Source organism: Struthio camelus, chromosome 4, assembly GCF_040807025.1.
Source record: "Struthio camelus isolate bStrCam1 chromosome 4, bStrCam1.hap1, whole genome shotgun sequence".
In the NCBI taxonomy this organism is placed as follows: Eukaryota; Metazoa; Chordata; class Aves; order Struthioniformes; family Struthionidae; genus Struthio; species Struthio camelus.
The window spans coordinates 11656326-11672558 of NC_090945.1; the positions used below are offsets into that span (position 1 = coordinate 11656326).

General features: G+C 48.6%; 1 protein-coding gene across 1 annotated transcript; it reads right to left on the bottom strand.

The window, feature by feature from the left end:
• Positions 1 to 1912: 1912 nt before the first annotated feature.
• Positions 1913 to 15798, bottom strand: HPSE (heparanase). Its single transcript, XM_009676578.2, has 12 exons — positions 14896 to 15798; positions 12641 to 12786; positions 10897 to 11022; positions 10324 to 10497; positions 9869 to 10040; positions 9534 to 9581; positions 8763 to 8856; positions 8011 to 8117; positions 6844 to 6958; positions 4602 to 4720; positions 4059 to 4205; positions 1913 to 3166 (listed from the first exon to the last, which is right to left on the bottom strand). The coding sequence occupies exons 1-12, from the start codon at positions 15090 to 15092 to the stop codon at positions 3007 to 3009; spliced, it is 1605 nt and encodes a 534-aa protein (XP_009674873.2). The 5' UTR covers positions 15093 to 15798; the 3' UTR covers positions 1913 to 3006.
• Positions 15799 to 16233: the final 435 nt, after the last annotated feature.

Genomic DNA, 16233 nt, shown 5'->3' on the forward strand with positions numbered 1-16233 from the left:
ACATCATGAATTACATGACCTACGGTGCATTCCACAGTTCCCTTCAGCTTTGAGGACTGACACACTGACAAAAAGCAAAAACTAACCATTTCGAAATATTAATTCCCCCAAATGTAGACTATCGGGAGGAAGTAGAAAAATAGTATAATAAAGGAGTGTCTTCCACGTTTTTCCATTCACTGTTCGAATGAGCAATACCCCACAGCAATAAGCAGTTCACGAAGGACAGCACAAGAAAGCTACTGAACTCTGACTAAGCAAAACTTTTGGAGACTTTTGCTCCCTTTCACACTCGCAGGTTTAGTCAGCATGGGATTTAGTCAGGTACGGACAAGTACATGAAACACATTTAAACAGTACGTTGCGGAGGGCAGCAGCTGAGCCCCAGCGGTGAGCAAGCCACAGCCTTCCTCCCCACCTCGCACGGCTCCAAGCAGAGCGTGGTGTTTGAGGAGCGAAGCTGTCATCTCACAGTTGAATAAAACTAGTGGGGCTCCTCCTGCAGCTTCAGCTGACGCGTGACCCACGCCCCGAGCGAACGGCTGTGACACGAGAGGAGGCACCGGCCCAGCGGGTGAAAACTTGTATGGATCCTGTCAGATCGCCTCTGATACGGAGAGGCGAGTGCCACACCAAAGCACATGTAAATCCTGCTGTTTCTGCTAACGTGTCCTCGAGAACACGTGGGGAGCAAGCCCCCAGCAAACCGCGGACTATCTTTAAGGAGCTCATGAGAGCAATTTAGAAAAGCAAACTTTTTATCAACAGATTTATATTCACTGTAGTGCAGTGTGCCCCTCACTGAAAAGCATGTAGGGAATGGCACATTTCAGAGTCTGATAGTCATCAAAGGCTACGAAGGCCCCACAGTCTTGTTCTACTCACGTGTGAGCTGATGGCCAAATTCTCACCAATTAAAAAGAGATTATCCATTTCCTTATTTTCACATGCATAAAACAACATACTATATAAAAGCCTTATGACTCAAGTTACTCCACCTTCCAGTAACTCGTTTAAAGTTACTGGAGTCTTTCAATAACTCATTTACTGGAAATCCAAGACCAATAATCCAAGTTCCAGGGTCAAAAATGTGAAAGAAAACAGAAATGCGTATGAAGATACAGTCATAGTTCATGGTTCCCTTTTTCGTGGTTTTTGTTTTCATTACGTACAAGATTGGAATCCTAAAGCTTCTCAAAACGCAACCAAAAAAGCCCTCCAGTTGAGATGCCTGGGCAGCAGCGAAGCGTTGCGGCAGGTGGGTCTCATGACCCAAGCGCGAGCCTGGGAACTACAGACAGTCATATATTGATAGACGACTGATATTAACTCTGTTTGTATACTTATATCAATCATTTAAATTCCTGGTCTCCTCTCGTTTCCTTTGTGCAGGGGAAACGAGAGGAGACTGGGAATTTAGGGGAATTAAGGGAACTAGGGGAAACTATTAGCTTAATGTACACTTCACAAAGAAAAGTCTTAATGATGTTTGTAAAGTGTTTTAAGCTGAAAGTAATCACTGGAGTTCTAATAATCACTGCAAAACACGCCGTGATGAATCAGGCCTTATGCTGAAAAAAGACATTATCGCAATCAGTTGAAACAATGACAAACTGTAATCTTTACACCATTGTATCTCTATTGCCCTGCTAACACGTCCTGCATTTATATTATCACGTACTATGTTTGTCTGATTCAGATTGTAATACCAATGGCTTCTGAAGTGGTGGTCCAACAAAAATTTTAACACTCTAATCTGGATGTCATTTCTTTCGTTTTTATTTAGGTGTTTGTTATTCTCACCGGAAAATCATATGAAGGCAGCTGACGTACGGCTGAAAGAAATTTAGAGAATTTCATGGTATCGGTATGCTAAAGTGGAGTCTTATAAAAAAGGAAAACTACCAAAAGCTAATATAAATTACTTTAATAAAAATACTCAAATATAAAAGTCACATACAAGCGTTAAAATAAACAAAACTCAGGAAGTTCTAAAAAGATGCTACCAGGCAAAGAATAAATTTTATGTCTAAGCTGTAACACTTCATATCGACAGATCGAAGATTTTTTTTCCCTATCAGCTTACGCAATCCATTTAATTCTCCTGTTGAACTTGGACAATGTAAACACACGTAGCCTGCCTGATTTTCCTTTTTGGTCTACATCACTTCCTGGTATATAAGCCTTTGCACAACGCTCCTACGCTGGAGAGGCAAATCTACCTTTGACACATTTGAAGCTAAACGTAACCTATATATTGTGGCAATTTCTGATCACAGCTTCATAAGCCTATCTATCAATTTTGTGTTTTTAAAGTCTTTTTATTTAAAAAAAAAAAAAGCAACCTCTCCCCCCGCAGCACACGCTGGAACTCCGTTTAGCTGGTAGCACCCTTTTAAAGGGGAGGAGAGAAGCCGAGTTGTGAGCAGCCCTGAGATCAAAGAGGTCCCCAGCTGTGGACCCACAGTTCACAGCTACGAAACTCCCAAGCTGTTGCGTATATCTCGCGCACAGTGCAAGCAAAACCACAGCTCTGTCTATGTATATGGGTGTGTGTAAAAGCATGTCCTACTCTTTTCTGAAGAAAAGTTTTTAGGTCAACTGCTCTCAAAACTGTGCTTATATAAACTAGGAAATAAGAGAACGGTGACGTTTCTGGCCGGCAGACCTGAAAACGCGGTGCAGAAAAGTATATGCAGTTTAACATAAGGGCTAGAGAAGGGTCTTGCCATCAAATGTACTGATGCAGGCCACACAAGGGATAAAAGCCCTCCACCTGGGGCTTCTCGACTTGGCAGTTTGCTCGCGAAGCTCAGCAAGCGTGCGTTTCACATACCGACTGTACAGTATGCCCTCATGTCTGCCCCACACACCACACCAGCCTCCCCAGCAGATTTGAATCGATTGCCAGCCTTGCATCTCACTACAGAAATGTGAATTTCTAGTACCAGACTTAATCACTCGCCAGCCACGACTGCAGTTATCCCGCAGGCGCGTGGTCAACGTTTAGATGCAAGCCACAGCTTTGGCGTTTTTGATGACATAAAACCCATAAGAAAAAGCTGGAAGGCCGAGCGCGCTCCCTGGACCGAGGGGTTTTTCATTAAGTGCTGGCAGCGTTTTGTCATCCACCATCCTTAGGACACGGCCGTTCAACTGAATAGACCTAGAGAAAGGGAGAGAGGGGGGTAGCTGGGGCTGCTCTTTGTTTGCTGTCCAGTACGAAAACCTTTTGAAATTCAGCTGCAAACAAGCAAGCACAAAGCTTCCTAACCGATTATGGCATACGGCCGAACAAGCCTTCCCTTCTGGTTTGCGTGCATACATACGGATGTACCAGATACCTACAGTATCTATTGCACTCACATAGCAAGTATTCACTTCAGAGAAATATTACACCAAAGGTGAAAAGTAACTGTTTCTTACTCGCCTACTCAAACTAGCTGCAGAGCAGACTGAAAAGCACAAATGCAAATTGTTTTTCTCCTGCAGATGCTACTATGTCTTTCGTACACATTGACACAGGAAGGATCTGAGCTTTGGGTGTGAAAGTTATACTAGCATAAACCAAACCAAACCAAACCCCTTGATTACCACCGTCAGTGTACTCTGGACTAGAATACTGTTCTTGTTACCAGCTTCTCGTTTTGCTGGTTTACAGCAACGCATTGGGTCAATATGGGATTTTGTATGGCTAATACTTGTTCTAGTGACACAACATACAGCTGTAAAATCAGGAGCCAACGCTGGTGAAAGCAATGTTCCTACACCCGTTCACAACGAAAAGGGCGTTAGACTCTGGTCCGGGGTACTGATGGTCTGCTAGAGGGTTAGCGTCAAACACCTGCCGCCGTACCTTAGCAGGCCTGGTTTTAACATACCTGACTTAATAGAAATCAGACCACACTAAAAAAAATAAGAACAAAAAACCCCCCACCAACCCAAACCAGAATGGTAACCCCAGTCTTTATCTTACAAGCGGAAAGACAGGGTTTTGGAGGCTATCTGCATGCTAATCCCAGAACTCTCTACAGAGAGAAGAGGAACTGCATCCTCACCTGGAAAGTATGTTCTCTTTCCCATGAGGTAGTAGAAGGTATTCATCTACGTGCTTGCTAGATAAGTAACCAGGCAGCTGCAAGTATCTGGTAGCGTTGTAGAGATTTAAAGCAAACAACGTAACATCCCCTTCTCTGTACTTCGGGCTGAAAAGCAAGAGAAAAATCACAGTGGCGTTCAGGTAATAAAGAAGTTGTGCAGAATCCAGGTGTCGTTCACAGACAACACCTCACCAGGAACAGCCGCCATCCCACCGCTGGGGACGGGACGAGTGCCCGCAAGCATCCGGACCAACAGTACAGCCGGCCGTCGGGAAAGGGGGGCCCACACGGGTCAGAGGCGGGCACTTGCGGGGAAGGGATCTACTACTGCTTTTACATATCATCGACGGCGAGGAACTAAAGGGAGGACGCAGAGCAGATCAAGAGTCAGAATATAGGATGGGCCGGAGATGGGAGACATCTCTCTCGCGAGTCTGGGGCTGAGACTGGGTAATTTCTGGACACTATCCAGGCAATCTCTGCAGAAACAAGCACGCTTACTGGTGGGTGTTTGTGCAATGAAGGTACACGCGGAGCTTCGTTGGGTCGGCTCCCTTTAGGCTAACGTGCAGCACCTTGGTGCCAACCAGGTTCTTGTATAACAGTGAAAGCCAATAGTCCTGCGTAACAAAAAGCACATGCGCTTATATCAACTCTGTACGCTAAGGTTATATTTGTCACTCCTGCTCTCCCCTCCCCACCCCTCCTCCAGCAAGATGCTGGCGGAAAGACTAAGTTCAGAAAATGTTTTTCCTTTTGAAAGACTGCAGCTGCCAACGGGGAAGCACAGTGTGCTCACAGAAACCTGTATTTCCTTAATAATTTCCTTAATTTCCTTAATCACGTGAAGAAGTTGGAAGCCAAAAGCACTCCCTGAGCTGAGGGATTTCTCATAAAGCATCAAAGTGGTTTTATCATCCACATTCTTCTTCACGTAACATGCATTTTGCCGGTAACTTCAGGGTTTTTTTCCTCTAATTTTCTACTGGACCAAGTTTTTTTCATCAGGTTTATTTAAAATCACACAAATAACATAGCAAAGAAGAAAATGGTGTCTCCAAGTTGCAAAACGCCTGTGTTCACAAGGTACGTTTAGAGTCGTTTTGCCCTCAAAAGTTGATCCGGGAGCTCCTTTCGGGGGGAGGGGAAGGACTTGATTTTGGGGGTGCTCTGCCCTTTTGGCAGAGGGCTGAGCACCCTGGAGCTTGACGGGAACCCATCAGGGATGAGTTGCCCTTTGCGCAGGGGTACTTGTGCCTGACCCACTGGTGCTAAGCAGGGGAATAATCCCCCGGCTTTCATGCAGTTAGCTGACACGGTGCTTTCAAATAGGTCTTAGAGGATTAATTCGGAACGCGAGTCAAGAGTAAATCCACCGAAGTCCTAAGACGATGCCAACGTAAAAGCGTGTGAGCAGGATAATGCCTGCTGGAGAGCTCGTTTTCCCAGCTCTGCTTTTTCTTGAGTCTTGACTGCTAATTTTGCTCTATTAACTCTGTAACCATAACAGGGGAAAGCGTGGCCTTTGGTTAGGCCCAGTACATGTATTTTTGCAGTGTCATTTCTTTGATCACAACTCCAGCAGAGGATTATGCTAAAGCTGGTAGCTCTCAAAGGGAGCTTCTTCCAGCAGTTCTTTTTTATTTTGGAGATTTCCAAGTTTCTCTCTTCTCTAATGCACCACAAACCCGGGGAAGCAACGTTTCCTGTTGGCCTGCTTGCTCAATCCATTTGTATGGAGACGCAGCCTTTGGAGAGCCTTTAGCATCCTTTTCATTTCAATGCTGCGTAAAACTGACTGCTCTGCTTTGGATTTCCATACCTTTGAAGTGTTATTTGGTTTGCTAGCACCTGTACTGCCTGCAGATGAAAACAAGACATATCTTTTTAATCTAAATGTATTTTAAATTGGGGGAGCGGGGGAAGGAAGGAAGGGAAATAACAAGCTCTTCCATCCCCTGACCACTTGCCCCCAGCATAGGGACCATCTGAAACCGCTGGACAGAACAACTCCGTATGTTGGTTTCCTTGGTTAGATGTTCTTTATGAGCCTGTATCACGGCTTAGAAGCAGAAAAATGGGAGGAAAAGGAAAAAGATGCTATCCTCCCATCCACAGGTAAGTGCTGCTGGCACAAAAGAGCATGCTATAAATATACAAAGTGAATGTCACGTTCAATAATGGTGTTCGGTCCTAGCAGAATGTTATTCTAAATAAATCAAACTATGCTAAATGCATGTTTTCATTTGCTTTTGCTCCAGCCGCTACTGGGTTTGTACGTGACCCAAGAAATACTTGATTCTTAATTTCATGTTATGTCGTTTTTCACTTGTGATGTAATTTCTTACAGCATTTCACATCACGTTTAAGAGCTACTCACCATTCAGCTGAGGAACACTCGAACTAAAACCCTGCATCTATTTGCCTTAGAAACTCTGGACGTGCCCGGATATAAATCACAGCATTATCTCCCAGAAATCAAGCTCTCGTCCTAAAGACTAACTGCATCCCTACACTTCCAGGAAATATCTTGTATCTATGTATAGTACACGTATATGTAGTACACGTAGCATATTCCAACACAAACTGGCTTTAAATGCAAGGACAGACATCTGGGAACACCCTACAAGATCTGTTGCTCTCTTGTGCTGTAAAAATAGCTGTCTTCTGTTTGCACATCGGATTTTGTCTGTACCAGACTACATACAGCATTAAAACAGCGTTAGTGGGATTGCATACGTACTGGCAAAGGTTCAAAATTTGCATCCACCAGATGATAGGTTCCTGCTCCAAAGAACACCTGTCTCATCACCACGTCAATTCCCTGCCTGGCTGAAAGTCCAAGTTTGTCCAGCCACCTGCCAAAAAAAGGAGGCAAACAGCACACAAATCAAGTTGCAGACCTCAGCTGTTCTCTGTTGCCTCTCTCTCACGAGATGAGAAGTAGAAAAGAAAGAATTAAGACTTGATGCTGACGTTTGCTTAAAATCATGCAACTCCACCAAATTCAGGACTTAGAGTGATTACCTCAGAAATTAATTTCAGACTGCATCTGACTCGCAGCCCGATTTTATGGAAATACTTCAGTCCCCTTGTTGCTGTCCTTGCCCTGAGAAACAAGATGCCAGCAGTGGAAACCGACAGCAGCATTTGCTCTTGACCTGCCCAAAGGCCTAACAGTTGAGAAATCATCACAGCGAATGACAAGGTTGTCTGTGATCACTGGGCTTTGACTGGCTGACCCATGAGGCCCTGGCTCAAAAGATCACCCTGCCCGCTAAGTGGGAAAACATAGCCCAGAAATGCTTTCTGCGAATCTTCAAAGAGTGAACCACACATAGCAATGCAAACTTATCTGCCTGAATCTGCAAACAGGTCACTTGAAGTGCTAAAAAAAAAAAAAAGTGCAAGTTCCTTTTTTTTTTTTTTTTTCTCCACTTCAACAAATTGCTAAATCTGGTGTCCTTGGACAAAACGTAGACCTTATTTTGGTCAATTATTTCACAGCAGTCAAAGCGTGGCAGAGAAAAAGGACACGTATGTCACGAAGAACTTCCAGTCTTTGCAAAAAGATGGAGTTTATGTTATGGATTCAAGGACGGCAATACAACTTTCTCATGCTTTTACTTCCCAGGTTCCTAGTGGAACCTGCTGTTACCTTGTCCATCTTATCAAACCTGAGGTGCGGGGTAAGCGTCTGCTGGCGGCACGGGGCGCCGCGCTCAGGCTCTCAGGACCAGCTCCAACACAACAAGCTTCAGTCAGTGAATACAGGGATATTACTGTGTTTTGGGGAAGCAAAATCCAGTCCTACCGAATCAGTGATGTACCGGGCATTTAGAGGCCCCCAACTGGCATTTCTTTAACCCCATAAAAACGTATAATTGACAACACATGCTGTTTTACTCACATAAAGCCAGCGACATAGGTATTGGACAGTCTGGGAGCTCCACCTCCATACGCTGAGCTGGTTTCTCCTAACCAAACCTTTTTGCCTGGCACGGTTCCATCGACAATCTAATCGGCATTGCGTAGGAGAGAAAAGATGACGACAGTAATTAAATTTACGGCTTCTGAAATAATCAGCATTCAGAAATCTGTGCTTCAGCCAATGCCTGGGTACGCCTTTGCATTTAACAGATAGCAACATTGACTGAGGCAGGATGTCACAGAAATTTTGAGCAACAGCACTAGAACAGCAGATTTTTTTCTTTTCCCCTCAAGAAATCACATCTACTCGTTTAGAAAGAGGAAAACATCACTTCAGGGTCAGGTTCTGGAAGTCTTCTCGCGCTGAGCAGTGTCACACTCTAAATCGTCCTGTTCTCAGGATCTCTAAGCCCTGTGAAACGCGAGGGAAGGGGGGAAAACAGGACCATAAATTACATCTCTGAGCAATGACTGAACTGATGAATCAGAATTTTGCAGGTTTATGAAGTTTCTAGCATCGCGTTTGGCGGAGGGCAAAACCTTCTCTCCCGAGCACACCTACTAGTAGCGTTGTTAAAACGGTCTTTCGAGCATTCACGCCGCCAGCGGCGGCCGAGCTGGGAGGATCCTCGTTCCTTGCCAGCCGAGGAGCTCTGCCCCGCGCAGGATTCGGTTCTGCTAACGCCGCGGGTAACGCAACGCGTGAACGGCCCCCCACGCAGGGCAACTCACCTCCAGGACATCACGGATAGCTGTGGCAAAGGTATCCAGCACTTCGGGGCTCAGGAAATCCTCCCTCGTGGCGCTTCGTCCGTTTACGTAGTAACTGGAAATGGGAAAAAAAGCACAGTCAAAACTGAGGAAAACTTCTACCGCTGGTGCAAAACAACAGGAGCACTCAGCCGCTCGACACGTTTATTCACATCGTCGCTATTGTTCCGTCCAGTTTTTAACTTTTTCGCCAGACGTGCAGGTACGCCGTCTGTGTTTAAGGGGCTTTCAGGTAGGAGTACGTCGACCAAGGCAAGACACCACAGAAACGTTGATCAACAGGACTAGAAGCAGCAGATTTTTTCCCCAAGAAATCACATCTACTCGTTTAGAATCAGGAAAATAGCACTGAGTCACGTCCCGCATGTCTTCTCGTGCATTATGCTGCTACGTGATAACTTGCTTTACCCGATGAAGCTTAACACGACACATATGAGGTTCCAGCATCCCACTGTCTGCGGGAGCCTTCTGGCGATTTGGGGGGGGGGAGGAAGGGACTGGGACGGAGGCAGCGCGCGCGGGCAAGCGAAGGAGCCGGAGAACCGCGGCGTCGCCACGCAGCTGCTGCGTTTGCACCCGCGGCAAAATAACGCGGGCGGAAAGACGGCTCCCGCTGGCGCCAGCCGCTCTTCCCCTCCTCCCTGCCCTGCCCTGCTGAGGCCTCCCGATTCAGCGCTTCACCAAAGCGGCTGTCTGTCAAGCGAGCAACGGGACAACCCGCGCGGTACTTACTGATGCCAGGTGACAGAATCAATCGCCTTCCCTCCCGATTTCAGGAAGCTGTGAACAAACGGCACAGGGTCGTCGGGAGGGTTGCAACTGAAAGCCGCGCACACGAGGGCGGCGCTGCTAACCTCTTGGTTGCAACGGGCTGAGGAGTTTAAGCTTAATGCCTTGCACGCAGGTAAGATTTCAGTCCCCCTCAGTCGAGGAAGAAAAAAAAAAAAAAATCAATGGTTCTAATTTAAGGAAAAAATCAAAACTGATCAGGTTTCGGCTAAATTGGATTTATCCCTATCGCTCCTCCTTCCTGGTGGCTCTGAATCTGCCCAAACCCTCCCGCTCACCTCCGCAGCAGCTTCTGCGTGCGCTTCCGCGGCCGCCCCACGTCAGGGCCGTACAGTCTGGACCGCCGGTAGAGGGTATAATTATTCAGCAGGTGACGTAAGTGAATGAAGTCCTGTCCGAGCTGGAAGCCGTCAACGTAAATGCCAGACTTCTTCCGGAAACTGTTTGGCTCTGGGAGAGACAGCGATACCCACGTCTAGTCTTGGGAGGCAACGTGCCAACCGCCTGTGGCTTCGCGCCGCGTTGTACCGTATTTGGAGATTGCCATTCGATACTGCAAATTAAGGCCTTACCCTTTTCCCAGTAAAACACTACCTCGCTCTTTGGGGCATCGCCCACGAGGCGCTGGTGCAAGCACGTTGCTCTGAAGACGGCCCTTACCTCGCGGCGGCACGTTTCCACCCGCCGCAGTTAGCTGCCGCTTCTCTCGCCCGCAGGCGCGTTTTGCACTTACCGTTCCCCAGCTCCCAGGACATGTTGTACCGCCGCGAGGCGCAGTAGTCCAGCAGCAGCTGGGCGTTCGAACTGTCCCACTGCAGGCCGTTTTTCCGCAGCAAGGCATTGAGCCCAAAGATCAGCTGAAAGCGTGAACAATTTGCAAAGCTGTACAGGATGTCCACTGTATTTCCTGCGTGATGGAGAAGCACCGGGGAGACCGTTTATTTTCAAAGGCCCAGCGTGCTAATTGACTTAAAGCCAAATTAAGACCTGCGCTGTAGGTGCTTAACCTGGTGCTGTAGCTCGGCCAGGCTTTCAGAGCCAAGCCAGAGCGCCCAACCCCGGTGAAGCTTGTTAAACGTTACCCCGCGAGATGTTGAGATTCGCCTAACTCCTGCAGTGACCAAATAGTGTGAACAAGAAGACGGAGAGTAGGGTAGGATTTTTTTCAGGGACATCTCAATGACTTAGAGAAACCTTAATTTTCGGTGGCTTCAGCTCCCAACTGCCCATGACGCTGCCACCGTGGAACAGAGATTTGCAGCCTCCTAGTTACAAATCCTAGCGTGAGAACGCAGCAAAGGCTTACTTGTGATGGTGGTGTTTTTGTGCTCTTTCCGGTACTGTTCGTTAAGTATTAACCTCTCCTGCACGGGCCACTGGGCAAGTAGTAGCTTCTCAACAGCAGAAAACCCGGATCTTAATCCGCAAGCCTCTGCAGGACAGAATAAAGGGTGACAGCAATCAAACTTTCACGTTCACGGCAAGGGTTCAATGTGCAACGGGCTGGGTCCCTCCTCGAGACACACGCCTAGTTTGGGTAGAGCTCAGAGGAGTCCTGCGTTTCTGTGGAAGTCATCCCCACCTTCGTGATGACAGCCAGATGGAAGAGGAGGGCTGAACTGATATAAACGTGTGTGTGTATGCGTGTGTGTGTGTATATATATATGTATATGTGCATAACCGCGTTTAAGGTGATGGAGATGGGAAGAGGAAAAAAAAAAAAATTGACTGCAGTGGGCTTCTGGAAGCTGGTACAACTCGCGGCCGTAAGCTGCTAACCTGTTTTCGCTGGAGAGCTGCTCCGGAAACCCTGACTGAGCAGCGCAGGCCGTGGTGCCCAGGCAGGCACGGCACTGCGGGAGCAGACAAACAACGCCCCGCACAACCCTGCCGCGCGGTTACCAGCTCCTATTGCTTAGGAGAGATACGAAGCACCATTTCCTGTTCCTGTGATGAGAACCGCTGGCTGCGTTTCCTGTTTCTCGCAGTGAGAGCTGCTGGCTGCGTTGCAAGGTTCAAATTAAACCGCTGGCAGAAGTCTGCCGACATGCTTCGTTTCTCTCCGTATGTAGTTTTTTTTTTCGTTTGTTTGGTTGGTTGGTTTGGTTTTTCCCCAAGCGCGCAAACCCCATGCGGGATCACACCACGAGCCAGAGCGCAAGTGCAAGGCGGGCCACAGTTCTAACTATCCCCCGGGCGCTCCAGGCAGCAGCGCGGGGTGAAAGGAGCACTGAGCTTCAGAGCCCAGCCTGACCCGTTAGCACCCCAGCACAAAGGGCAACTCAGCGTTTGCGTCACGTGAAACAGCTCCAGAACGCTTTATGTACTTCCACAGAATTTAAGGGGGAAATGGACTTGAATTCAGGGAATTTAAAGGAAAAACATTTGCACGCAGAGCCCAAACGGAAGAAGTGAAGTGCGTCAGGGTGGGGTGAGCTTGCGGTTATTTAAGTTTCAGGAAGGCAATGCTGTACGGCTCGCTGTCAGCTTAACTCTGATCTTGGGGAAGCTAGACCAAACAAGCACTTCGTTCTCAGCAGATTATTTCTTTCAGCCAGTGCTTTCTTTTCTGGATGAAACTACAATTTTTGAGCTGACCTTGGCTGGCTCCTCCCGGACGGCGGGAGAGTTACAGACACCGTGGTGGCATCCCAGAAACGAGTATTGGGCAGCAAAGCCGCAGCAGATACCGAGCGCGTGAGGGATATGTTTTGCAACCTTCCTCATTTTTGCATGAACCCTGACCGAAGTCCTTATTTTACTCATGCTGAGGGGCCAGCCACGGAGGAAAGGAGACACGGACAGACTGTGGTGAACTTCGGGAGCGGTGTAAGGCAGGGGGCAGAGAGATACGGAGAGGGCCCAAAACAGAACTAGGCCAAAGCGGAGACGAGTCTGGAAGATCCCGACGGAGGGCAGCAACCCTGAATCAGTGGAGAAGCACGAATGCTGCAGTCGTGCATTTGCTGCATCTGCAGCGCAGGGTGAACCAGTTATTGCATCAGTTAAGCTACAGATCGTTTCGTGCGCAACATTCACATCTACTTTACCTTGCTTCGCCTCAAGTTCCCAAATGATTTTCTCTTCTGAAGTTGAATCCTGGTTGGGATTGAAAATCAGAAAATCCGTTTTGGTGCCGCCAAATCTCAAGAAGCCTGGGGACAAGGCCCTCGCGAGGGTGCGCAGTTTGGGGTTGCTGAGGGAAGAACACCAAGAAACAGAAGAGACGTTATAGTCGGGCGAACTCATACCGAGCGCGCCATCTCAAGCCTCTCGCGTGCCTGTAATCCCGGCACAGTGTTTCATATAAAACAGGCGCTGCTGGGTCAAGGGGCTGGGAGCACTTTAGGGAGGCGATAAGCGGGGGAGATGCGCTGCAGGGATCGCGCTCGCTGACGAGGAGCTGAGTCACGGGGGCAAAGTAAGAGCGCGTTTTGAGGACAGGCAGTTTTCTCCCCTAGACTTTTCCGGTTTTGTTTAAACAAAACTATCGGACCCATGAGGAGATGGACGTAAGACTGGCTTTACACCATCGTTCCCAATTTCCCTAAACTACAGCCAAACAAAATGCTTTTGTACCGAAGAGAAAAAGGGTCCACATCAGGACTAGCATTAGTTTAATTAAGCAGGCTTAAAAAGCAGCTTAAGCTCTACTTCTGTGACTTGCGTGGAACGAGCAGAGCGCACACGACTTAAACGCAGCCTTTGCTCGGGGAAACGGAGAGAGGGAGAGAGAGGCATCAGATGACACCTGATGCACGACTGATATCACTACTCCGAGGCCGTCTGGGGCTGATTACTGCCCACCAACAGCTTCCTGCTCACAGCCACAAGCAGAGCAAAGCCCAGGGCTGCGCCCGCGGCCACCGGCTTCTGGCCCGATCCTACTCCGCGACTGCCAGGAGGTCTAAAGGTCGCAGAGACCCGACCTCTTTCAAGCAAGGTGGCATCACTCTCCCTCCAGGAGAAAAAAGATGAATGAGGTAGGAGGAGGAAAATCAGAAGGGCTGAAGAAATAAGATGGGACTGAAAAATTGGATCAACGGAAAAGAGAGAGATATGTTAGCTTCAAAAATTACAGAATCAAAGGGAAGAAAGAACCGGTTTAAAAAAATTAAGAGCAAAATTGGGACGAAAGAAGGCAAGAGAGAGGTCCAAACCAAAAGGACAGACAAGAAACATCACCACTTGGTGGTCCTGAATTGTTCAAAGAGCTACCAAGGAGGTGGGGGGGGGGTGGGAAGAGAGCTTTGTTTTTAGGAACTGTAGATTTGACCTCAGCAGCAACAGACCGTCCTTGGCCTTTATGAGAGAAGACTTTAAGCCAACAACACCCTGGTAAACGTTCCCAAAGCTACGCTAGGACTTGGATCGTTTTCTTACCTTGCAGAGCGCAAGGGCAAGAAGCCCCCGGCCCCCAACCTGGCTACGCATAACCCGCTCTGCTCAGCAGCTGGCAATTTCCCTCTCCTTCCAGCAGCAAGGCTGCTCCCCTCCTGAATTTATGCCTACTTCTTTTTCTGCTTCTGATGGAGCATCATCAAAGCATAAGTCTTCTCCCTGTCTAAGCAATTCTTCTCTAGTTCCCTGAGCAAACGGTCACAGAGCAGTCAGCACTGATAACAGATTCCACCTTGCTGTGCTGGGACAACTAAATGGCTTATTTCATCTCAAAGCAGACCGGACAATCATAACTTCTATTCCACACTGAAACCTCCCAAGTCTCCCCCACCTGAAGCTCCAAGGAGTGAGGGTCCCCTACCATCCTTTAGTTATTTCAGTACCTTATGTCTCTTAAAGACACTGAATCGGACCCTGCCTGTGCAGCTTACGTGGCTTTTGGATTGCAGATTTTGAGCACTGATTACTAAAGCAGTCACCTGTGATTCACCTATAACTGCTCAGTTCCTTTGTGGGACCTCTCTTCTCCCCTTGAAAGTAGCTGCTTCCGTTGACCCTGCGTTTCCCCAAGCAGCGGGTTGGAGCTGCATCCTAAAGCGCAGAGACACCAGGCTGGAGCCATAACCTAGCTCCAAAATCGTAAGGCTCTGTCTCCTTTCTGCAAGGGAGCAGAGCCAAAGCTCTGGAGGATGTTGGCCTTTCCTCAGTCAGCGCCAGGGTGGCTGGAAGGAGGAGAGGTTCAGAGGAGCTCTCACCTCTCTGCACCTCTTTCTGCTCAGGCACAGGGTGAGGAGAGCAAAGGGCTGCGGAAAAAGAAATTGTCGCGAGACAGAATAGGCACAGCCTTGCCGGGTGCTGCAGGAAGGGAAGAGGAAGGGGGAGGAGACAAATACCTGCCCCTTACCTCAAGAAGGTGACGTATCTTGGGTCTTGAGCCAGGCTGGCATCCAGGGTGAGAGACAGGAAAGCCGAGCTGACTTCCCTGAGAGGTCGTCCCTGCAGCCCGAGGCTCAGCACCGCCACCTTCCACTCCGGCGAGGCATTCGGCGGCTGGCTCAGGGCTTCGCAGGGCAGCAAGCAGAGCAGCTGAAGCAGGAGCATCCTCCTCCTCCGGGGTGCTCAGCGGGACCAGCGAGCCGGGCTGAACCTGGTGGGACCGCCGAGTTGCCGCCTGCGCCCTGACGGGAGAGGGAGGCAGCCGGCCTCCGCGCGCGGATCAGCTCTGCCCTTCCTGCTGCCGCGTTCCTGCTCCATGGCAGCCCCGCCGGGAACGCCAGGAAACCACCCACTCGAGCGCGTGGCGGGGAGGCTGGCCGTCCCGGGGACGGCACGCATGCTCCCACGGCTGGCGGGGGCAAGCCCAAGGGCCAGCGGCAGCCGTAACCGCTGCGGGCATTGCACGCTGCTCTCCTTGCTCACGGGAAGGTTTCTACCTCCCTTCCCTCCCGCAAAGACACCCCTCGATAGCCATCTCAGTCCGCACACGCCACTTTGCAAGGTCTTGCACCTCACCTGAGCAGGGCAGGAGGCAGGTAAAGGAGACTTTGACCCTTGCTGCCTGCCTCTGCGTGGGGAGGGGAGCGCTACTCTCAAGAATAAGGCGTATATAGACGGGGCTGTGACATCCAACCTTTCCTATAACACCATCTCCCTTGGTGGTCTCTGCTCTTGCCAGAAAGCACTATTGTGAACTAATCGTGCTTGTGGTATTACATCATATCATACTACAAAAACATTTAAAGTATTTAACATTTAACATGACCAGCACAATTCAGAGATCCCATCCGATACGGTTTTGTCTCTAAGCACACGTCTTCTACCTGGCTCATTTTCAACACAGTGATCTGCTAACACACACTGCAAATTGCCACATGCTTATCTATCACACCCTGAGTGTCCAGCACTTCCTACGTTCCCATAAATAAGTCGGGGAATTAATCAGTCTGGCTCAAGCGCGCACTTGCCTCCTCTTTCCTGTTCCTGCTTGCTCTGAATTTGTGTGTTACACAATTCATGGACAGAACAAGATAAACCAAATTAACCCCCTGTCTTTGATAAAGCGTGTCATATCCGTTGCTCTCCCAGAGCAAGGAAATATCAGCGACACTCCTGGTTGTCTCAGTGTCTTAGTCAGTCTAATGCTTCCAATTTCAGCGGTGCACCTCCAATTACATGCCTACACCTCTAGGGAGGGCTGGAATGAGTCACTCTTTACGAAATACCTGTCAGAGTAATAATTCGT